The sequence below is a fragment of the Plectropomus leopardus genome, chromosome 12 (assembly GCF_008729295.1).
Source record: "Plectropomus leopardus isolate mb chromosome 12, YSFRI_Pleo_2.0, whole genome shotgun sequence".
NCBI lineage: Eukaryota > Metazoa > Chordata > Actinopteri > Perciformes > Serranidae > Plectropomus > Plectropomus leopardus.
In genome coordinates, this window is record NC_056474.1 from 135,362 (window position 1) to 158,836 (window position 23,475).

At 45.9% G+C, this 23,475-nt stretch overlaps 3 protein-coding genes across 3 annotated transcripts; all 3 read right to left on the reverse strand.

Annotated features, from left to right (window-relative positions):
- Nucleotides 1–914: 914 nt before the first annotated feature.
- bfsp2 (beaded filament structural protein 2, phakinin) lies at nt 915–12,160 on the reverse strand. Its single transcript, XM_042497056.1, is given in 10 exon segments — nt 915–1,017; nt 8,122–8,360; nt 8,460–8,585; nt 8,667–8,828; nt 9,325–9,481; nt 9,580–9,662; nt 11,713–11,727; nt 11,729–11,876; nt 11,878–12,130; nt 12,133–12,160. Coding segments are annotated over 10 exon segments (1,314 nt in total).
- Nucleotides 12,161–14,104: 1,944 nt separating this feature from the next.
- ccr9a (chemokine (C-C motif) receptor 9a) lies at nt 14,105–17,460 on the reverse strand. The gene is made up of 3 exons (XM_042497700.1): nt 17,318–17,460; nt 15,815–15,881; nt 14,105–15,733 (listed from the first exon to the last, which is right to left on the reverse strand). The coding sequence occupies exons 2-3, from the start codon at nt 15,854–15,856 to the stop codon at nt 14,651–14,653; spliced, it is 1,125 nt and encodes a 374-aa protein (XP_042353634.1). The 5' UTR covers nt 15,857–15,881; nt 17,318–17,460; the 3' UTR covers nt 14,105–14,650.
- Nucleotides 17,461–19,069: 1,609 nt separating this feature from the next.
- Nucleotides 19,070–22,985, reverse strand: LOC121951881 (elongation factor 1-alpha 1-like). Its single transcript, XM_042498369.1, has 7 exons — nt 22,842–22,985; nt 22,277–22,456; nt 21,637–21,927; nt 21,084–21,234; nt 20,561–20,817; nt 20,212–20,446; nt 19,070–19,243 (listed from the first exon to the last, which is right to left on the reverse strand). Exons 1-7 carry the CDS (start codon nt 22,983–22,985, stop codon nt 19,131–19,133), a joined length of 1,371 nt encoding a protein of 456 aa, XP_042354303.1. The 3' UTR covers nt 19,070–19,130.
- Between the last annotated feature and the right edge of the window lie 490 nt (nt 22,986–23,475).

Genomic DNA, 23,475 nt, shown 5'->3' on the forward strand with positions numbered 1-23,475 from the left:
GTCCAAACATCAGATCAAACTGTCTCAATCTGAAGATTATTGATTGGTCTGGACCAATCGGCTCGTTAATAACCCGTCTGATCAGCAGGGCGTGTGCGGCGCCGTGACAGCGTTTGTTATCCTGTGATAAAGAAAAGCATCAAAATCACCCAAAACTTGTGAAGAAAAACATTGAAACAAAATGAATTGCGTTATTTCATTAAAAATTGCCTTTTTTAAAAATTTGATTAAAAAATTTTAGAGAAAATCAAAACATTCACAGGGTTTCTTTAAAACATTTTTTGAGAAACAACTTTTTAAAAACTTTTTTAAAATTCTTATAAAATTGTCCAAAAAAAAAATTAAAAAAATAATAATCACCAAATTAAAAAAAGAAAAAAAAAACAGAAACGCCAAAAAATTGAAGCTGTGTTTTCTTAAAAAAATCTGCAGTAAAATAAATCCCAAATCCGGCCAGTTAAAATTGTCTGTGCCTCCCCTCATAAATAACTAACAGTCCCTAAGTTATATTTAAATATTCAGTTCTGATCCTGTTCTGAAGTCATGATATTTGAAATAATTTAAAAAGCAGCTGTGGATGCACCGTCCACCTGAAGACACCGTCCACTTGAAGACACCGTCCACCTGAGACACCTTCCACCTGAGGACACCGTCCACTTGAAGACACCTTTCACCTGAAGACACCGTCCACCTGAAGACACTGTCCACTCAGCTGACTGAAAGTGTTTCCTGGTTCTGTCCAGTCAGAAGCCGGTTCAGGTCCTCAGGTATTATGGAGCAGGTTTACTGCACCTCCTGCTGGGGGGGCGTCCATCACTGCTGCACACAGCACCACAGAGTCCAGCAGAATCCAACACAGTCCAGCAGAGACCAATAGAGTCTACATCTGTCTGCTCCTCACATCCTCCACTCCTTCACTGTCCTGGAGGTCCTGGAGGTCCTGGAGGGTCGGTCCTGGAGTCTGGAGCTGAAGAGGCAGCAGCAGCTCCCTCATGCTCTGAGTGAAGACCTGGACACCTGGACAGGTGAGGACAATCATCAGGACAATCATGCTTACGTCCTGCTCTGCTGTGAGTGGTTATGTCAGTGGTGATGTCAGTTTTGGTGATGTTGGTGGTGATGATGTCAGTGGTGATGTTTGTGCTGATGTCAGTGGTGATGTTTGTGCTGATGTCGGTGTTGATGTTGGTGGTGATGATGTCAGTGATGATGACAGTGGTGATGTTTGTGCTGATGTTGGTGGTGATGATGTCAGTGGTGATGTTTGTGCTGATGTTGGTGGTGATGATGTCAGTGATGATGTCAGTGGTGATGTTTGTGCTGATGTCGGTGGTGATGTTTGTGCTGATGATGTCAGTGGTGATGTTTGTGCTGATGTGGGGGTTGGTGTTGGTGTTTGATGATGACAGTGGTGATGTTTGTGCTGATGTTGGTGGTGATGTTGGTGGTGATGATGTCAGTGGTGATGTTTGTGCTGATGTTGGTGGTGATGATGGTCAGTGATGATGACAGTGGTGATGTTTGTGCTGATGGTCAGTGGTGATGTTTGTGCTGATGTCAGTGGTGATGTTTGTGCTGATGTCGGTGTTGATGTTTGTGCTGATGTCAGTGTTGATGTTTGTGCTGATGTCGGTGTTGATGTTTGTGCTGATGACAGTGGTGATGTTTGTGCTGATGTCAGTGGTGATGTTTGTTGATGCTGATGTTGGTGATGATGTCAGTGATGATGACAGTGGTGATGTTTGTGCTGATGTTGGTGGTGATGTTGGTGGTGATGATGTCAGTGGTGATGACAGTGGTAATGTTTGTGCTGATGTTGGTGGTGATGTTGGTGGTGATGATGTCAGTGGTGATGTTTGTGCTGATGGTTGGTGGTGATGATGTCAGTGATGATGACAGTGGTGATGTTTGTGCTGATGTCAGTGGTGATGTTTGTGCTGATGTCAGTGGTGATGTTTGTGCTGATGTCGGTGTTGATGTTTGTGCTGATGACAGTGGTGATGTTTGTGCTGATGTCAGTGGTGATGTTTTGTGCTGATGTCAGTGGTGATGTTGGTGATGATGTCAGTGATGATGACAGTGGTGATGTTTGTGCTGATGTTGGTGTTGATGTTTGTGCTGATGACAGTGGTGATGTTTGTGCTGATGTCAGTGGTGATGTTTGTGCTGATGTTGGTGATGATGTCAGTGATGATGACAGTGGTGATGTTTGTGCTGATGTTGGTGGTGATGTTGGTGGTGATGATGTCAGTGGTGATGACAGTGGTAATGTTTGTGCTGATGTTGGTGGTGATGTTGGTGGTGATGATGTCAGTGGTGATGTTTGTGCTGATGTTGGTGGTGATGATGTCAGTGATGATGACAGTGGTGATGTTTGTGCTGATGTCAGTGGTGATGTTTGTGCTGATGTCAGTGGTGATGTTTGTGCTGATGTCGGTGTTGATGTTTGTGCTGATGACAGTGGTGATGTTTGTGCTGATGTCAGTGGTGATGTTTGTGCTGATGTTGGTGATGATGTCAGTGATGATGACAGTGGTGATGTTTGTGCTGATGTTGGTGGTGATGTTGGTGGTGATGATGTCAGTGGTGATGACAGTGGTAATGTTTGTGCTGATGTTGGTGGTGATGTTGGTGGTGATGATGTCCGTGGTGATGTTTGTGCTGATGTTGGTGGGTGATGATGTCAGTGATGATGACAGTGGTGATGTTTGTGCTGATGTCAGTGGTGATGTTTGTGCTGATGTCAGTGGTGATGTTTGTGCTGATGTCGGTGTTGATGTTTGTGCTGATGACAGTGGTGATGTTTGTGCTGATGTCAGTGGTGATGTTTGTGCTGATGTCAGTGGTGATGTTGGTGATGATGTCAGTGATGATGACAGTGGTGATTGATGATGTTTTGTGCTGATGTCGGTGTTGATGTTTGTGCTGATGACAGTGGTGATGTTTGTGCTGATGTCAGTGGTGATGTTTGTGCTGATGATGTCAGTGGTGATGACAGTGGTAATGTTTGTGCTGATGTTGGTGGTGATGATGTCAGTGATGATGACAGTGGTGATGTTTGTGCTGATGTCAGTGGTGATGTTTGTGCTGATGTCAGTGGTGATGTTTGTGCTGATGTCGGTGTTGATGTTTGTGCTGATGACAGTGGTGATGTTTGTGCTGATGTCGGTGTTGATGTTTGTGCTGATGTCAGTGGTGATGTTGGTGATGATGATGTCAGTGATGATGACAGTGGTGATGTTTGTGCTGATGTCGGTGTTGATGTTTGTGCTGATGACAGTGGTGATGTTTGTGCTGATGTCAGTGGTGATGTTTGTGCTGATGATGTCAGTGGTGATGACAGTGGTAATGTTTGTGCTGATGTTGGTGGTGATGTTGGTGGTGATGATGTCTGTGGTGATGTTTGTGCTGATGTTGGTGGTGATGATGTCAGTGATGATGACAGTGGTGATGTTTGTGCTGATGTCAGTGGTGATGTTTGTGCTGATGTCAGTGGTGATGTTTGTGCTGATGTCGGTGTTGATGTTTGTGCTGATGACAGTGGTGATGTTTGTGCTGATGTCAGTGGTGATGTTTGTGCTGATGTCAGTGGTGATGTTGGTGATGATGTCAGTGATGATGACAGTGGTGATGTTTGTGCTGATGACAGTGGTGATGTTTGTGCTGATGTCAGTGGTGATGTTTGTGCTGATGATGTCAGTGGTGATGACAGTGGTAATGTTTGTGCTGATGTTGGTGGTGATGTTGGTGGTGATGATGTCTGTGGTGATGTTTGTGCTGATGTTGGTGGTGATGATGTCAGTGATGATGACAGTGGTGATGTTTGTGCTGATGTCAGTGGTGATGTTTGTGCTGATGTCAGTGGTGATGTTTGTGCTGATGTCGGTGTTGATGTTTGTGCTGATGACAGTGGTGATGTTTGTGCTGATGTCAGTGGTGATGTGTTTGTGCTGATGTCAGTGGTGATGTTGGTGATGATGTCAGTGATGATGACAGTGGTGATGTTTGTGCTGATGTCGGTGTTGATGTTTGTGCTGATGACAGTGGTGATGTTTGTGCTGATGTCAGTGGTGATGTTTGTGCTGATGTCAGTGGTGATGTTGGTGATGATGTCAGTGATGATGACAGTGGTGATGTTTGTGCTGATGTCGGTGTTGATGTTTGTGCTGATGACAGTGGTGATGTTTGTGCTGATGTCAGTGGTGATGTTTGTGCTGATGTCGGTGTTGATGTTGGTGATGATGTCAGTGATGATGACAGTGGTGATGTTTGTGCTGGTGTCAGTGTTGATGTTGGTGGTGATGTTTGTGCTGATGTCAGTGGTGATGTTTGTGCTGATGTCTGTGTTAATGTTGGTGGTTGGTGGTGATGTCAGTGGTGATGTTTGTGCCGATGTCAGTGGTGATGTTTGTGCTGATGTCGGTGTTAATGTTGGTGGTGATGTCAGTGGTGATGTTTGTGATGATGTCAGTGGTGGTGTTTGTGCTGATGTGGGTTTTGATGTTGGTGGTGATGATGTCAGTGATGATGACAGTGGTGATGTTTTTGCTGATGTCAGTGGTGATGTTTGTGCTGATGTCAGTGTTGATGTTGGTGGTGATGATGTCAGTGTTGATGTTGGTGGTGATGTTTTTGCTGATGTCAGTGGTGATGTTTGTGCTGATGTCAGTGTTGATGTTGGTGGTGATGATGTCAGTGATGATGACAGTGGTGATTTGTGATGATGTCAGTGGTGATGTTTGTGCTGATGTCAGTGGTGATGTTTGTGCTGATGTCAGTGGTGATGGTGATGATGTCAGTGATGATGTCAGTGGTGATGTTTGTGCTGATGTCAGTGGTGATGTTTGTGCTGATGTTGGTGATGATGTCAGTGATGATGACAGTGGTGATGTTTGTGCTGATGTTGGTGGTGATGTTGGTGGTGATGATGTCAGTGGTGATGACAGTGGTAATGTTTGTGCTGATGTTGGTGGTGATGATGTCAGTGATGATGACAGTGGTGATGTTTGTGCTGATGTTGGTGGTGATGATGTCAGTGGTGATGTTTGTTTGTGCTGATGTTTGGTGGTGATGATGTCAGTGATGATGTCAGTGGTGATGTTTGTGCTGATGTCGGTGTTGATGTTTGTGCTGATGTCGGTGTTGATGTTTGTGCTGATGACAGTGGTGATGTTTGTGCTGATGTTGGTGATGATGTCAGTGATGATGACAGTGGTGATGTTTGTGCTGATGTTGGTGGTGATGTTGGTGGTGATGATGATGTCAGGTGTGATGACAGTGGTAATGTTTGTGCTGATGTTGGTGGTGATGTTGGTGGTGATGATGTCAGTGGTGATGTTTGTGCTGATGTTGGTGGTGATGATGTCAGTGATGATGACAGTGGTGATGTTTGTGCTGATGTCAGTGGTGATGTTTGTGCTGATGTCAGTGGTGATGTTTGTGCTGATGTTAGTGGTGATGTTTGTGCTGATGTCAGTGGTGATGTTTGTGCTGATGTCAGTGGTGATGTTTGTGCTGATGTCAGTGTTGATGTTGGTGGTGATGATGTCAGTGATGATGTCAGTGATGATGACAGTGGTGATGTTTGTGATGATGTCAGTGGTGATGTTTGTGCTGATGTCAGTGGTGATGTTTGTGATGATGTCAGTGGTGATGGTGATGATGTCAGTGATGATGTCAGTGGTGATGTTTGTGCTGATGTCAGTGGTGATGTTTGTGCTGATGTCAGTGGTGATGTTGGTGATGATGTCAGTGATGATGACAGTGGTGATGTTTGTGCTGATGTCGGTGTTGATGTTTGTGCTGATGACAGTGGTGATGTTTGTGCTGATGTCAGTGGTGATGTTTGTGCTGATGTCGGTGTTGATGTTGGTGATGATGACAGTGGTGATGTTTGTGCTGATGTCAGTGTTGATCTTGGTGGTGATGATGTCAGTGATGATGTCAGTGTTGATGTTGGTGGTGATGTTTTTGCTGATGTTAGTGGTGATGTTTGTGCTGATGTCAGTGTTGATGTTGGTGGTGATGATGTCAGTGATGATGACAGTGGTGATGTTTGTGCTGATGTTGGTGGTGATGTTGGTGGTGATGATGTCAGTGGTGATGTTTGTGCTGATGTTGGTGGTGATGATGTCAGTGATGATGACAGTGGTGATGTTTGTGCTGATGTCAGTGGTGATGTTTGTGCTGATGTCAGTGTTGATGTTGGTGGTGATGATGTCAGTGATGATGACAGTGGTGATGTTTGTGCTGATGTCAGTGGTGATGTTTGTGCTGATGTCGGTGTTGATGTTGGTGATGATGTCAGTGATGATGACAGTGGTGATGTTTGTGCTGATGTCGGTGTTGATGTTTGTGCTGATGACAGTGGTGATGTTTGTGTGATGTCAGTGGTGATGTTTTGTGCTGATGTCGTGTTGATGTTGGTGATGATGACAGTGGTGATGTTTGTGCTGATGTCAGTGTTGATCTTGGTGGTGATGATGTCAGTGATGATGTCAGTGTTGATGTTGGTGGTGATGTTTTTGCTGATGTTAGTGGTGATGTTTTGTGCTGATGTCAGTGTTGATGTTGGTGGTGATGATGTCAGTGATGATGACAGTGGTGATGTTTGTGCTGATGTCGGTGTTAATGTTGGTGGTGATGTCAGTGGTGATGTTTGTGCTGATGTCAGTGGTGGTGTTTTTGTGCTGATGTGGTGTTGATGTTGGTGGTGATGATGTCAGTGGTGATGTTTGTGCTGATGTCAGTGTTGATGTTGGTGGTGATGTTTGTGCTGATGTCAGTGGTGATGTTTGTGCTGATGTCAGTGTTGATCTTGGTGGTGATGATGTCAGTGATGATGTCAGTGTTGATGTTGGTGGTGATGTTTTTGCTGATGTCAGTGGTGATGTTTGTGCTGATGTCAGTGTTGATGTTGGTGGTGATGATGTCAGTGATGATGTCAGTGGTGATGTTTGTGCTGATGTCAGTGTTGATCTTGGTGGTGATGATGTCAGTGATGATGTCAGTGTTGATGTTGGTGGTGATGTTTTTGCTGATGTCAGTGGTGATGTTTGTGCTGATGTCAGTGGTTGATGTTGGTGGTGATGATGTCAGTGATGATGACAGTGGTGATGTTTGTGCTGATGTCAGTGTTGATGTTGGTGGTGATGATGACAGTGGTGATGTTTGTGCTGATGTCAGTGTTGATGTTGGTGGTGATGATGTCAGTGATGATGTCAGTGGTGGTGTTTGTGCTGTTGTCAGTGGTGATGTTTGTGCTGATGTCAGTGTTGATGTTGGTGGTGATGATGCCAGTGATGATGACAGTGGTGATGTTTGTGCTGATGTCAGTGGTGATGTTTGTGCTGATGTCGGTGTTGATGTTGGTGGTGATGATGTCATGATGATGTCAGTGGTTTGGTAAAAAATGTTTGTGCTGATGTCATTGTTGATGTTTGGTGCTGATGTCAGTGGCGGTGTTTTGCTGATGTCAGTGGTGATGTTTGTGTGATGTCGGTGTTGTGTTGGTGATGATGTCAGTGGCGGTGTTTGTGCTGATGTCAGTGGTGGTGATGATGTGGTGATGTTTGTGCTGATGTCGGTGTTGATGTTGGTGGTGATGATGTCAGTGGCGGTGTTTGTGCTGATGTCAGTGGTGATGTTTTGTGCTGGTGTTGATGTTGTGTGGTGATGATGTCAGTGGTGATGTTTGTGCTGATGTCAGTGTGATTGTTGGTGGTGATGATGTCAGTGATGATGTCAGTGGTGGTGTTTGTGCTGATGTCAGTGGTGATGTTTGTGCTGATGTCGGTGTTGATGTTGGTGGTGATGATGTCAGTGGCGGTGTTTGTGCTGATGTCAGTGGTGATGTTTGTGCTGATATCGGTGTTGATGTTGGTGGTGATGATGTCAGTGATTATGTCAGTGGTGGTGTTTGTGCTGATGTCAGTGGTGATGTTTGTGCTGATGTCGGTGTTGATGTTGGTGGTGATGATGTCAGTGGCGGTGTTTGTGCTGATGTGGTGTTTGTGCTGATGTCAGTGGTGATGTTTGTGCTGAACTTGTCGGTGTTGATGTTGGTGGTGATGATGTCAGTGGCGGTGTTTGTGCTGATGTGGTGTTGGTGCCTCACAGCGAGTGTCTGCGGGCTGGAAGCGGCTCTCCTCTCCATCCAGGATGCCGTGGTACATGCCGATCTCCTGCTCCAGTCGTTGCTTGTTGCTAAGCAATGTGTCGTAGTCGCGACGCTGCTGTTCGATCTCGCCACGCACGTCTGCAAGCTCCGCCTCCAGCTTTGCCACCACTGAGCCCAGATTCTGAAGCTCCATGTCGTGCCAGTGACGGGCGTCACCCAGCGAGTTCTCCAGACCACGCCTCTGCAGGACCACAAGAATTGATCCAGTGATCAGGTCATTGATTCAATGATTGGGTCATTGATCCAGTGATCGGGTCATTGATCGCTATGTGTGACTCACCAGCGCTCTGATGGACTCGGTCTCGGCCTGCAGGCTCTGGATCTTGCAGCCGGTCTCGTTGCACTCAGCCTTCAGTGCCTCCACCTGCTCCTCCTCAGGACTCAGTCTGCTCACACACTGCGCCTCCTGCAGCCACACACACACACCGTCAGGACACACCTGAGACAAACCTGTGAGGACACCTGCGTAGGTGTGAGACGACCTCACCTTGCACTCCAGGTAGCTGTCGGTCTCAGCCCGGTTCCTCTCCGTCACCTTTTCCCAGTGGCTCCTGATGTAGGCCAGGATCTGGTCCAGGCTGGTTTCTATGGGAGCGTCAGGTTCGTCCACCTCACGTCCCGCCATCTGACTGTAGAGGACTCGTACGTCCTGTGAGGACAGATAAACGGACACAGACACAGACAGACAAAGAGCACTGTCAGCTGTTAGATCCCCCTGTTTCAAAGTCTGAGTTTTCAGGACAGGTTCCATCCAAAGTTTTGGTGATTTTTCTTTAAAAGAGTACAAAAAAGAAATAATGAAAGAAAGATATATATAAAGAGATATATTATATATATATATATTATATATATATATATATAAAATTATTTTTTTAATATAAAATTTAAATTTTTTATTAATTACTATCTGTAAAAGTCACCAAAATATTTTTAAATTGCTAACATTTTTTTTTCTTCATCAAAATCACCAACAATTTTATTTTTACTGAAAAAAAATGCTAAATTCCCAAAAAAACAATCCAAAACAATCCCTTTTTTCCAGCAGAGGTCCCAGCTATGCCCCAAATGTCCTTAAATCATAGAAATGTCTTTGGTGGGACCTGTTGAGGTTAAATGTGTTTTTTTTGAATAGGGTTTGGTGGGACCTGCTCATGGTTGTGCTCCAGGTTGCGCAGCTCAGCCCTCATGTTCTCCATCTGCTCCTCAAGCTCCGCCTTGGTCAGGTTTGCGTCGTCGATGACTTTGTAGAGCGAGCTGATCTCCTCCTCCACCGCCTTCCTGAACGGCTGCTCGTTTTCATACCTGCAGGACGGAAGGACACATTACATCACAGCTGCTACACCTGAGGGCTAACTCTGTGACATCACAGGTTCAAAGGTCATCTGTGTGTGACCTCTGACCTGTCTTTGATGTCCTCTGCATTGGCTTGAACGTTTTCCGTCTGCAGCATCAGCCGAGCGTTGTCCAGGATAGCCTCGCTGACCTACAGGAGACAAAGGGAATTAGAGACTTGAGAGCAGCCGCAGCCGTCAGCCGCCAGAAGGAGGCACCACACGCATAAAAACAAATTCAAAAACACATTCACTATAATACACACACACACACACATACTCTATAACACAAACACACACACACACATACTCTATAACACAAACACACACACATACTCTATAACACAAACACACACACACACACACACACACACACACACACACACACACACACATGGTAACACACAGAGTTTAAAAACAGAAAAAATGTCTTGGCATGTAAAAATCAGCAAAACTTTTTAAGACAATAAATAAAAAAAAAACGTTAATATTAATTTTTTTAAAGGAAAAAATGCATTTTTTCCTTTAAAAGTCAGCTAAAATTTTAAAGAACAAAAATATTAAAACAACAAATGGCTCAAAGATTTTAAAGAAAACCGAAGGCTCTGTGAACGTGAGGACAGCACTCTGCTCTGTCTGTGTCCCCTCCTGTCCTCAGTATGGCAGTATGTACTCTGTTTCAGAGTGCCACAGGGTTCTGTGCTTGGACCAAACCTTTACACTTTATATATGCTTCCTCTAGGCAACAATATTAGAAATCACTCTGTAAATATCCATTGTTATGCGGATGATATGCAACTGTATCCATCTATGATGCCCCTCAGGACATAAAAAAAGCAATTTCCTGATGTTAAAGTCGGATGTTTTTGGCCCCACACACCCTAGAAACTCTTTTTCTCAGGATATTATTTTCTCTAGATGGCATTACCTGGGGCTCTAGCACAACTGTAAGGAACCTCAGAGTTTTATTCGATCAAGATCTATCTTTTGCCTCCCAAATAAAACAAACTTCAGGGACTGCTGTCTTTAAATTGTGTAATATTGCAAAAATAAGACATGTCCTGTCTCAAACAGATGCTGAAAAATTAGTACATGCATTTGTCACCTCTAGGCTGGATTACTGTAACTCCCTATTATCGGTTGCCCAACAAATCTCTTAGGTCTCTCCAACTGGTGCAGAACGCTGCTGCTCGTGTTTTAACGGGAACCAAAAAAAGGGACCATATTTCTCCTGTTTTAGCTTCTCTGCACTGGCTCCCTGTGAAATCCAGGATTGAATTTAAAATCCTCCTCCTTACTTACAAAGCTCTAAATGTTCAGGCTCCGTCCTATCTGTCACAGCTCATAGTTCCTTACCAACCCTCAAGATCACTGCGCTCTGAAAACGCAGGGTTACTTGTGGTTCCCAAAGTCTCTGAATGCAGGATAGGAACCAGAGCCTTCAGCTACCACGCTCCTCTTTCATAGAACCGTCTTCCAGTTTCGGTCAGGGAGGCAGAGGCCGTCTCCATTTTTAAGGGTAGACTTAAGACCTTCCTCTTTGATAAAGCTTATAATCAGGGCTGGCTCAGGCTGCCTGGACCAGCCCCTAGTTAGGCTGACATAGTTTGACCTGCCAGGGGACTTCCTCTGATACGCTGAGCTCCTTTTTCCTTCTTTTGCTTCCTCCATCTGCTTACACTCATGTCTTTTTACTGCATTACACTAACTCAGCTTTATCTCCAGAGCATTTTGTGTTCCCTTGTTTTGTAATTTTCCAGATCTTGGCTGCACCTGCTGATGGCTGTGCTAATGCTGTGATCCTGCCTTTGGCTGAGCCTTGATCGTGCTGTGGCTGCACTGATGCTCCGACTCGGCCTGGATTGTGGTCTTAGCTGTGCTGTTGCTGTGGTCCTGTCTGAGGCTGCACCTGTGTCATGGGCTTTGGATACGCTGATGCTATGATCCTGCTTGACACCAACTTCTACTGCCATTATTATAAGTCATGCCTCCACTATCAATATACAGCTGTGACTGTTACTGTTCACAAGCTATCATAAATTGCATTTATTAGTTTTATTTTCATTACTATTATGTAATATGATATTGTTACCATTATTGCTGGGTTTTATAAAAAAAATTGTTTGACTTGATCTTCCTGTCCTAACCCTTCTGTCCCCACTTGTCTGTCCTCAGCTGTCTGTCCCGCCCTCCTGTCCTAACCTGTCTGTAGACGTCCCTCCCACTCCCGGCGAAGCGGTCCCCAGGCCCCGGCGCTGGACGCCTTGCGGTCGAGACAGAGGCGGATCTGCTCCTCCAACTGCTGGTTCAGTGTCTCCAGTGCCCTCACTTTGTCCCGGTACTCCATCAGGCAACTGTTGAGTCCCTGCCGCCGCTTGCCCCGTGACCTGCCGCCGCCGCTCCCCAGCCCGTGGCAGCACCGGCGCCGCGCTGCTCCTCATGCCCTGCAGGAACACGCTGCTGATACCCAGAGCGCGCCGGGACACACGCGTCCCCAGGCATGAGGCCCCTCCCACAGGGGGGGCGGAGCCCACGAAGACACCACGGGGGGCAGCTGTGCCGGACGCGGAGATACGGCCGCAGGAGGCGGGCGCCGGGCGCTCGGAGGACGGCTGTCCAGGAAGGAAGAGCGGCGTCGGGGCAGAGGCATGACGCTCAGCAGCTCCAGAGTCAAACCGCACAGAGCCGCTCTAGCACCGGGATTTATGGAGAGGACGGCCTTCTGGAAACATGGCCGCCTTTGTTCTGCCGCTGTTTGTGTGACTGTGGACACACCGAGTCTTTGTTCTCATGGAAACACAGAGCGGGAAAACTGCTGCGTCAGCAGCACTGGGGACAGGGAGGGACAGAGGGGGACAGGGACGGGAGAGGACAGGAGAGAAGAGGAAGGGTCCTGAAACTCTCAGAGTGGTCACACACACTCAAAATACACACATACTGACACACACACACACACACACAGAAACACACACATTAACACAGACTCAGCTGTTTGTTTGTCTGTTTGTTTGTTTGTTTTTAGCTACAGTTGTTGTTATTGAGCAGAGACACAGCTTGTTGCCATGACAACAGACTCACTCTAAATCTCAGCAGGAAGTGAGAAGGCTGACAGGAAGTGGTTGCAGCAGCAGGTGAAGAAGAGACGAGGGGTTTCTGTTTCTGAGGAAACTTCTTCACGCTTCTTTAACTGGCGGGACTTTCAGCCCGCCTTGTAACCATGGCAACCACTGTTCCTGTCTGCCCTTTCTGAAGAAGACACATCATCACAGAGACACGTGCTTATGAAGACGGACTCAGCTGCTGCTGGTCGAGGACGAGGTCTCAGTGACCTTTGACCTCTGTCACCTCAGAGGACATGTACGGCAGTTTGATTTATTTCATATTTTGTGATTTAAATTTCTTTAAAAGTTTTGATGATTTGTTTATCTTTCTTTAAAAAGTGTCTTGTTTTTTTATTTAAAAAATCATTAGGTTTTTTTCTCTTAAAGTTTTTTTTGTGACCTGCAAACTGCGACCGGACCGGCAGCTGTGACCTCTGACCTCCAGTCAGTTTATCTCATATAATATAATATAATATACCGTAATGTAATATAATGTAATGTTATCTAATATACTGTAATGTTATCTAATATACTGTAATGTAATATACTATAATGTAATATACTGTAATGTAATATACTGTAATGTAATATAATGTAATGTAATATACTGTAATGTAATATAATGTAATGTTAATATGCTATAATGTTATCTAATATACTGTAATGTAATATAATGTAATGTTATCTAATATACCTTATGTAATATACTGTAACATTATGTAATGTAATGTTATGTAATATAATTACACTATATTATAATAATGTATTGTAATATGTGTGTGTATGTGTGTGTGTGTGCGTGTGTTTCTTTGTGTGTGTGGGTTTATGTGTGTTTGTGTGTGTGTGTCTGTGTTTATGTGTGTGTGTCTGCGTTTATGTGTTTGTGTGTGTGTGTTTGTGTATGTGTGTGTGCATGTGTGATTGTGTATGTGTGTGCGTGTGTTTGTGTGTTTTTATGTTTGTGTGTTTTTATGTGTGCGTGTGCGTGTGTGTTTATGTGTGTGTGTTTGTGTGTGTTTGTGTTTGTGTGTGTTTATGTGTGTGTGTGTGTGCGAGTGTGTTTATGTGTGTGTGCATGTGTTTTTGTGTGTGTGCGTGTGTGTTTGTGTTTTTATGTGTTTTTATGTTTGTGTGTTTTTATGTGTGTGTGTGCGTGTGTGTTTATGTGTGTGTGTTTGTGTGTGTTTGTGTTTGTGTGTGTTTATGTGTGTGTGTGTGTGCGAGTGTGTTTATGTGTGTGTGTGCATGTGTTTGTGTGTGTGTGCGTGTGTGTTTGTGTTTTTATGTGTGTGTGCGTGTGTGTGTTTGTGTGTTTATGTGTGTGTATGTTTGTGTGTTTGTGTGTGTGTGTTTTTATGTGTGTGTGTGTGTGTCTGGTTCTAACAGAACAAACAGGGAGGAGGAGGAAGGAAGTGAAGAAACAAGTGTGACTGTTTTGATCAACTTCCTCTTGTTTTTCACGCTCACACAAACTCACACACACACACTTTGCACACGCTTTGCACACGCTTTAATGAACATGTCAGAGGACTTGGTCACGTCCTTACAGACGACGAAAACAAAGCCACAAAAATATCGACAAACCTTTAGAGAGACACACCTGTTTGTCTCCTTCACAGTAAACACGCAGGTCACATGACCAGCCAGCCCACACCGCAGCAGCTAAACATCAACACTTTTACATTCACTGTGCAGGCAAGTCCTGGAAAACAAGCCCTGGAAAACAAGTCCTAAGTACTGGGAAGGTCTGGAGAAAGTCCTGGAGAATGTTTTCAGTAAAAGTCCTTGAAAGCTCCTGAGAAAACAAGTTCTGGAAAAAAGTCCTGGAAAAAGTCTTGGAAGTCTTGATTTCAAGGTGAAAGATTGAAGGCCTTGACAGTTCCGATCTCCTTGATACTTCAGCTGTTTGGCCTTTAACTTGAAAAACAAAACCTCTGAAAACCCTTTTAATTTGAAAAGCCTCTGCTGGTCATAGGAAGTAGATTCTGAGGGCATGGTGAGGGGCGGATGATGTCGTCAGGCTCCTAAAGCCGCGGTTTTTACAGCGAAAGCGCCTGTGAGGTGTCGCTGTCCGACATGACGGAGGCGCGGGTGGAGCTCAGTGGGCTGCGGCACGTCTTGCTCGGCTGGCTGTGATTGGCCGGTGTCCGGTGGTGGCAGGCGCTAAGCAGCTGCAGGAGGTCGCGGCGGAAACGCACGCCTACGAAGGCGTACAAGAAGGGGTTGAGGCAGGCGTGCGTGTAGGCCAGGCTCTTGAGCACGTGGCCTGCCATGTTGAAGCGCTTTATCTGCTCACAGTCCGTCATGGTCAGGCTGGACGCCTGTGTGGCCTCCATCACCAGCACGCCATTATAAGGCAGCTGGGACGCCACAAAGACCACAACCACGGCCAGGATGACACGCATGGCCTTGTGCTTCTGGAAGTTGCGTGTGCGGAGCAGCGTAGCGACGATGACGCTGTAACAGAACGCCATGACGCAGAAGGGCAGGCAGAAGCCCATGCTGACCTGCAGCGATAGTGCCAGGATCTTGGTGCGGTTCCCCACGTGCGACGGAAACACCATCCTGCAGTAGTCCTGCGAGCCCGCCTCCGCCGTGGTGGCGAATGCAAGCTCGGGCGCAGCGAGCAGCAAGGCGAGCAGCCACACTCCCACGCACACCAGCGTGCTGCAGCGACGGCGCTCCGCCTGCGAGTTGCGAGCTTTGGCGCTCTGCACGATGACCACGTAGCGGTCGACGCTGATGCAGGTGAGCAGCAGTGTGCCGCTGAACAGGTTCACCTTGTAGAGGGCGGAGTTCACCTTGCAGAGGACGGAGCCAAAGCTCCAGCCGTGCAGCGCCTCGTATGCCCACAGCGGCAGCGTGACCAGGAACAGCAGGTCGGCCACCGCCAGGTTCAACAGGTATACGTCCGTCATGGTCTTCAGCCGCCGGCGGAAGTTCAGGTAGATCCACACCACGGCCAGGTTCCCGACTCCACCCACCAACGTGATCATCCAGAAGAGTGGTGGCTCATAGCGACTCCTAAATGCCCGCACTGCGCCCTGGTCACAGTACAGGTCGTCATAGTCCCAGTCCTCGTCATCAAGGGTGGTGGGAGACGGGCTGATGGAGGACGGCTCCTGACAGGAAGAGACAGCACACCTGAGCACACCTGAACACAACTGAACGTGATCAGCATCTGTGTCGACGGGATTTATTACCTTGGTGGTGAACACCGCCATGATGTCATCCATGGAGGTCATGTGATCAGAATCTTTGTTCAGTGACCTTTAACAGAACGAGACAAACAGGTTCAGGACAAACGTCTACACTCCTGGAAAACCTGCAAAAGTCCTGGAACTTTGTTTCACAAACCCGGATAAACCCACGAGGTGTTCAGGGACCGTCGGAAAACAAAAAACAAATTAATTTATATTTTGAGAATTTCTGGCAGATAAACGGGTCATTTTCAGGGATTTTGCAGAATACATTTCAAAAATTGTTGAAAAAAAACTTTTTTTTGTTAAAAACCCCAAAATTTTAAAATAAAACAAGCTTTTATGTTTTTATTTAAAAATAAAATCCAAAATCCAGCTGTTTAAAGCTATCTGTCCCTCCCCTAAGGACCGCACAGAAACTCTGATCTGATCTCTGTAAACTCACTCAGACCCTCAATAATCAATAACATCTGATCAATGATTCTCTGCTGTCAGATCAATGAGGAGCAGTAAAGATAAATGGAACCAGAATTTCAAACTGTACTTCAGTTCAGTACTTGAGTAAAAGTACTTAGTTACTCTGCAATGACTTCATGTGCAGAAAAAACAAGGTGGTCACACGAACACGAGTTCCTGCGTCACTGCAGCGACACGTGACTCGTCCACGTGTCCAGGCTGCAGGTCGTGTCCTCCTCATCTGTCTGCATATACAAACTCCTGTCCGTCCCCACACAGAGACACACGGCTCACCAGCCGAGACGCCTTTTCTCTTCAAGCTGACAGAAAATGTAAAGACCAAAAACATAATTTTTTCCCTTTAATACTGCCAAAAAACAATGTTTTGTTAAAAACTGCCAAAAATGTTTAAAGACAAAAACATAGCTTTTTTACCCTAAAAACCACCAAAAACATTTAAAGAAAAAAAAGCTTTATTTTTCTTTAAAACTGACGAAAATATTGCTTGATTTTTCTTAAAAACTGCCAAAAATTCTTTTACATTCAAAAATGTGCTTTTCTCCTTAAACTGACAAAAATCGTAAGACCAAAATAATGGCTTCTTTTCTTATGGTTTCCAAAAAATATTTAAGACCAAAAAGTTTTCTTTAAAAAAATGCCAAAACCTTTGAACGACCAAGAACATGCATTTATTTTTTGTTAAAAACTGCCAAAAATTCTTAAAGACAAAAATGTGGCTTTTTAAGAACAAAAAGAGCTTTTTAAGAACAAAAAAATGCATTTGGGAGAAAATAAAATTTAATTTTTTTTCTCAAAAAAATCACCAGAATGATTTTTATGTGAAAGGAGACATAAGACAGAGACATGAGACACAGTGTGACACATGGACAGATAACATTCACAAGTCAAACGTTCCAACAATTAAAAACGAGCAACAAGCAGAAACTAAAAACACAAACAAACTTGAGACAGATGAATAAAGAGAAGCAGAGGGACAGACAGAGGGACAGGCTGAGGGACAGGCTGAGGGACAGACAGGTGTGGACTCACAGTGGTGGTGTCTTGGTCTATGCAGCGTCTCAGGTTGGCAGCGTGTTTTTGGAGCGTTTTGTGTCCGTTAGACCGCAGAGTGACGCTCAGCTCAATTTGTTCAGAAGAGGAAGCTGCTGACTCATTAACCCTTTCAGCTGCTTCATCCTCAAAACAATGACAAGAACCGCAGCAGCAAAACGCCAACAGTCAAATCTGCAGCACAGACCCCTGCAGCACAGACCGCCCACAGCACAGACTCCTGCAGCACAGACTCCTGCAGCACAGACCCCTGCAGCACAGACCCCTGCAGCACAGACCCCTGCAGCACAGACTCCTGCAGCACAGACCGCCCACAGCACAGACTCCTGCAGCACAGACCCCTGCAGCACAGACCCCTGCAGCACAGACTCCTGCAGCACAGACTCCTGCAGCACAGACTCCTGCAGCACAGACCCCTGCAGCACAGACTCCTGCAGCACAGACTCCTGCAGCACAGACTCCTGCAGCACAGACTGATAAACAGAGCTGTGAAGCGGCTGTGTGTTTAAAATCAGCTTTCTGAGGGGTCTGTGGTCTCACTGAAGACCACGTTCTCTTTCTGTTTGTGTTTACTTCCTGGTAGAGAGATAACACACACACACACACACACACCGAGCAGCTCATGTCTCATTTACGGGGTTCACCTTTACCAATAACTTTCCAGGACTTTTCCAGGACTCTGAGTCAGATTTCAAAGCCCAGATGTTCTCTGAATCGACCGTGGATCCTCCTCATTGGTTCTCACTTTATAACAGCTTTTTATGTTTATATCATTACAAAAATAATAACTTCAGAACAGGATTAGAGCTGAATATGCGAAAATAACTTAGGGACCGATTGTTATTTATGGGGGGGGCAACTTTAAATGGCTGCATTTCCAGGTTTTTCCTGACCATATGAACTCTGTCTCAAAGGATCTAAGGTTCAGACAGCTGAGGTCAGGTCAGTGGTGTGTGTGTGTGTGTGTGTGTGGGTGGGTGGGTGTGGGGGGGGGGGGTCAGGTGTGTGTGTGTGTGTGTGTGTGGGTGTGTGTGTGTGTGTGGGGTGTGTGTGTGTGTGTGTGTGTGTGTGTGGGGGGGGGGGGTGTGTGTGTGTGTGTGTGGTGTGTGTGTGTGTGTGTGTGTGTGTGTGGGGGTGTGGGTGTGGGGGGGGGGGGTGTGGGTGTGTGGGGTGTGGGGGGGGGGTGTGTGTGTGTGTGGGTGGGTGGGGGGGGGGTGTGTGGGGTGGGGGGGGTGGGGGGTGGTGTGTGTGTGTGGGTGGGGGGTGTGGGGGGGTGGGGGGGGGGTGGTGGGGGTGTGGGGGGGGGGGGGGGGGGGGTGTGGGGGGGGGGGGGGGGTGTGGGTGTGTGTGTGTGTGTGTGGGGTGTGGGGGGGGGGTGGGTGGGGGGGGGGTTGGGGGGGGTGTGTGTGGGGTGTGTGTGGTGTGTGTGGGGTGTGTGTGTGTGTGTGTGTGGGGGTGTGGGGTGTGTGGGGGGGGGGTGTGTGTGTGTGGGGGGGGTGGTGTGTGTGTGTGGGTGTGTGTGTGTGTGGTGTGTGTGTGTGTGGTGTGTGTGTGTGTGTGTCAGTGTGTGTGTGTGTGTGTGTGTGTGTGTGTGTGTGTGTGTGTGTGTGTGTGTGTGTGTGTGTTCATACTTTGCAGGTAACCGTGGTAACCGCGGTAACCGTTACAGGTGTGGGATGAGACACATGCAGCGCAGCGACCAATGAGAACACAGACTCGTACGTTTGGAGTCGAGGGGTTTTATTGACGATTGATTGATAGACACAGTAAACATGGCTGATAGGAAGTGACATCACTTCTTCTTTGCCGCAGACTTGGTCAACTTCGTTGCGGCATCGATCTTCTCCACCGACTTGATCACGCCGACCGCCACCGTCTGCTTCATGTCGCGGACCGCAAACCGACCTGTTGGAGAGAAGTGAGCTGTTATGACATCATCGTTGTCATGTGATCATGTTGTGAAATCAAATGTGAAAAGTGCAGATAAATCGACGTTCGGGATTTAGTGACGTTTACGTGTCGTCTTTGATGGTTTATCGATAAATCTTTGAAAGATGAAATCACGATGCTGCGATCAGCACAGATTTAACCCCTCGAGCTCTGAGCTGCACAGCGCCACTGTTTCTTTCCAAAACACGAATTAAGGAATAGAGCAGCTCGCTTAGAAATGTCCCACAAACTGCAAATTACTACAAAATATATTTCAATAAAAGCTGAGAGAAAATGTCTGCAGAAAAAGAAAAAGCTATATTCTATATTTCTATTTAATTAAAATTTGGTTATTACATTTATTACATATATATATATGTATATACATATATATCCATCCCAAACCTGAGGTTAGGTGAGTTTTCTTTTCTTTTTTCTTTTTCTTTTTTAAATTTGTGGGCAATTTTGTTTTTCTTAAATAAAATGCGATTTTAAAAAAAAGTTTGTTTTTTGTTTTTTTTTTCTTTAAAAACTTTGAGCATATTTTAAAGATACAAAGTCCAAATTTTGACTTTTGATGCTGAAGTTGTGATTTGCGTTAACATGTTTTAAAAGAGGTTAGGTGAGTTTTCTTTTCTTTTTCTTTTTCTTTTTTAAATTTGTGGGCAATTTTGTTTTTCTTAAATAAAATGCGATTTTAAAAAAAAGTTTGTTTTTTGTTTTTTTTTTCTTTAAAAACTTTGAGCATATTTTAAAGATACAAAGTCCAAATTTTGACTTTTGATGCTGAAGTTGTGATTTGACGTTAACATGATTCGACCGTCACAAGTTGCAATAATTGTCATTGTTTTTCTCTTCATCTATTTCCTGTCCGGACGACGTCCTGTCTCTCAAGCCCTGTCAAGATCAGATGTGACGGTCCGTGCCATTAACCCTTCACTCACCCAGCGGTGGGAAGTCGCTGTAGCTCTCCACCACCATGGGTTTGGACGGCACCAGCTTGACAATGGCGGCGTCTCCGCTCTTGATATGTTTGGGGTTGTCTTCGAGTTTCTTGCCGCTGCGGCGGTCGATCTTCTCCTTCAGCTCGTCGAACTTGCAGGCGATGTGGGCAGTGTGGCAGTCCAGCACGGGTGCGTAGCCGGCGTGGACCTCGCCGGGGTGGTTCATCATGATCACCTGACCACACGGAGTCAGAACACCGTCACACTCACAGGAAACACAAAGCAGCAACTTTCACAATTAAAGCAGCAGGGGCTGGGGATTGAACCCATGGCTGCGTGAGTTTCTGACCTGAGCGCTGAAGGAGGCGGCGGCGCGCGGTGGGTCGTTCTTGCTATCCCCGGCAACGTTCCCCCGCTTGATGTCCTTGATGGACAGGTTCTTGACATTGAAGCCCACGTTGTCTCCGGGCAGTGCCTCGCTCAGCGCCTCGTGGTGCATCTCCACCGACTTCACCTCTGACGTCACGTTCGGAGGAGCGAACGTCACCAACATGTTTGGCTTCAGGATACCCGTCTCCACCCGGCCCACCGGCACCGTCCCAATACCTGTGGACACAGAGGACAGAGGACACACCTCAGCACCTGAGGACCTTATGGACCTGAGGACCTTATGGACCTGAGGACCTTATGGACCTGTGGACTTGAGGACCTGAGGACCTGAGGACCTGAGGACCTATGGACCTGTGGACCTGAGGACCTGAGGACTTATGGACCTGTGGACCTGAGGACCTGAGGAGCTGAGGACCTATGGACCTGTGGACCTGAGGACCTGAGGACCTATGGACCTGGGGACCTGCATTAAGGGGACTGACCTCCGATCTTGTAGACGTCCTGCAGTGGCAACCTCAGGGGTTTATCTGTAGGCCGTTTGGGGGGCAGGATGGCATCCAGAGCCTGGAAAAGAGTCTTTCCGGAGGCGTTCCCCTCCTTCCTGGTGATATTCCATCCCTTAAACCACGGCATCTGAGGACACACAACCCTTAACTTTTACCTTAAAACTATACTCACACAGTCAGAGAATCAGACAAAAATTCTTAACTTTTATCTTAAAACTACACTTAACCAGTCTCGGTCTTTCCTGTCAGTGAAGGTGTTTGTTGTTTTCAGTGAAGGTGTTTGTTGTTTGTTTACAGTGAATGTGTTTGTTGTTTGTTTACAGTGAAGTTGTTTGTTGTTTGTTTACAGTGAATGTGTTTGTTGTTTACAGTGAATGTGTTTGTTGTTTGTTTACAGTGAAGGTGTTTGTTGTTTGTTTACAGTGAAGGTGTTTGTTGTTTGTTTACAGTGAAGGTGTTTGTTGTTTGTTTACAGTGAAGGTGTTTCTTGTTTGTTGACTGTTGTTTGTTGTGCTGTGGTGTTTCTTACTCTGTCTGAAGCTTCCAGCATGTTGTCTCCATGGAAACCGCTGATGGGGACATAGGCCACGGCCTGCGGGTTGTACCCGACCTTCTTGATGTAAGACGACACCTCCTTGACAACCTCATCGAAGCGCGACTCTTTGAACCCGGCGGAGTCCATCTTGTTCACGCCTACGATCAGCTGTTTGACGCCCAGCGTGTATGCCAGCAGAGCGTGTTCACGCGTCTGACCTTCCTTGGAGATTCCCGCCTCGAACTCTCCGATCCCCGCCGCCACGATCAGCACGGCACAGTCAGCCTGCAGTGACATCATCAGTGACATCAGCTACACAAACATCCTGTCCAGGTGAGCTAAAGTGTTAGCTTAGCATCACTGAACAAACAATGCTAAAGTGTTAGCCTAGCATCACTGAACAAACAATGCTAAAGTGTTAGCCTAGCATCACTGAACAAACAATGCTAAAGTGTTAGCCTAGCATCAGTGAACAAACAATGCTAAAGTGTTAGCCTAGCATCAGTGAACAAACAATGCTTAAGTGTTAGCCTTGCATCACTGAGCAAACAATGCTAAAGTGTTAGCCTAGCATAAGTGAGCACAGTCTTTGATGTGGTATAAGCGTTGTGACATCAGAGGAAGTGGGCGGTACCTGTGAGGTTCCGGTGATCATGTTCTTAATGAAGTCACGGTGTCCCGGCGCGTCGATGACGGTGACGTAGAATTTCTCCGTCTCAAACTTCCAGAGCGCGATGTCGATCGTGATGCCGCGCTCGCGCTCTGACTTGAGCTTATCCATCACCCAGGCGTACTTAAAGGAGCCCTTCCCCATCTGTAACCATAGCAACAGCCAATCAGACGCCAGGATGACTTAACCACACCTTCAGCACACAGTACTGTGTATGACAGTGTAGTACTGTGTAGTACTGTGTATGACAGTGTAGTGCAGTGTAGTACTGTGTGGTACTCTGCATTACTGTACAGTGTAGTACTGTGTAATACAGTGTAGTACTGTGTAGTACAGCATGGTTTAGTGTAGTATTGTGTATTACAGTATAGTACAGTGTGGTATTGTTTTTTTACAGTGTAGTACAGTATAGTACACATAAGCACTGTGTAGTACAGGGAGGTCCAGTATAGTATTTTGTAGTACAGTGTAATACAGTGTAGTACAGTATAATACAGTGTATTACTGTGGAGTACTATGTAGTACTGACCTCGGCTGCCTCCTTCTCGAACTTCTCGATGGCTCTCTTGTCGATGCCTCCACATTTGTAGATCAGGTGACCTGTTGTGGTCGATTTCCCAGAATCCACGTGGCCAATCACCACAATGTTGATGTGAGTTTTCTCCTTACCCATGACTACACACACACACACACACACACACACACACACACACATACACATATATATGTTATATGTTGTATATATGGACATGAGGATGTTATTAAGATATTAAGGGTGAATTAGGGGATTTTTAGAAGTTGTGGTTCTAAAAAAATACTATAGTCGGGGTGTCTGGTGGCACAGTGGATTAAGGAGGTGCCCCATGTATGAAGGCTGTGTCTTTGCTGCAGGAGTTGTGGGTTCAAATCTGGCTCATGGCCCTTTGCTGCATGTCATCACCTCTCTCTCCCTCTTTCATGTTATCATTCTTCTGTCCTGATAAAGGCAAAATGCCAAAAAAATATGATCCTACATATATATATATATATACATACTAAAGTCGAACAAACCTGAACAAACTGGTTTTAATATCTGTCAAAGACATGCTAAGAAGGCAATGAGCAATGAAAGAAGTAATGATCACAAAATTAGGAAGAAATAAGTTAAAAGTACAAGAAAATTA

What these genes read in the sequence shown, in the direction of transcription:
- ccr9a (XM_042497700.1), bottom strand. Translation starts at nt 15,856, where the DNA reads ATGACCTCCATGGATGACATCATGGCGGTGTTCACCACCAAG. An exon ending in TGGCGGTGTTCACCACCAAG is followed by an intron (nt 15,734 to 15,814) that starts GTAATAAATCCC and finishes TCTTCCTGTCAG; the next exon opens with GAGCCGTCCTCCATCAGCCC.
- LOC121951881 (XM_042498369.1), bottom strand. Translation starts at nt 22,985, where the DNA reads ATGGGTAAGGAGAAAACTCACATCAACATTGTGGTGATTGGCCACGTG. An exon ending in GGACGTCTACAAGATCGGAG is followed by an intron (nt 20,818 to 21,083) that starts GTCAGTCCCCTT and finishes CTGTGTCCACAG; the next exon opens with GTATTGGGACGGTGCCGGTG. An exon ending in CCGCCTCCTTCAGCGCTCAG is followed by an intron (nt 20,447 to 20,560) that starts GTCAGAAACTCA and finishes CCGTGTGGTCAG; the next exon opens with GTGATCATGATGAACCACCC.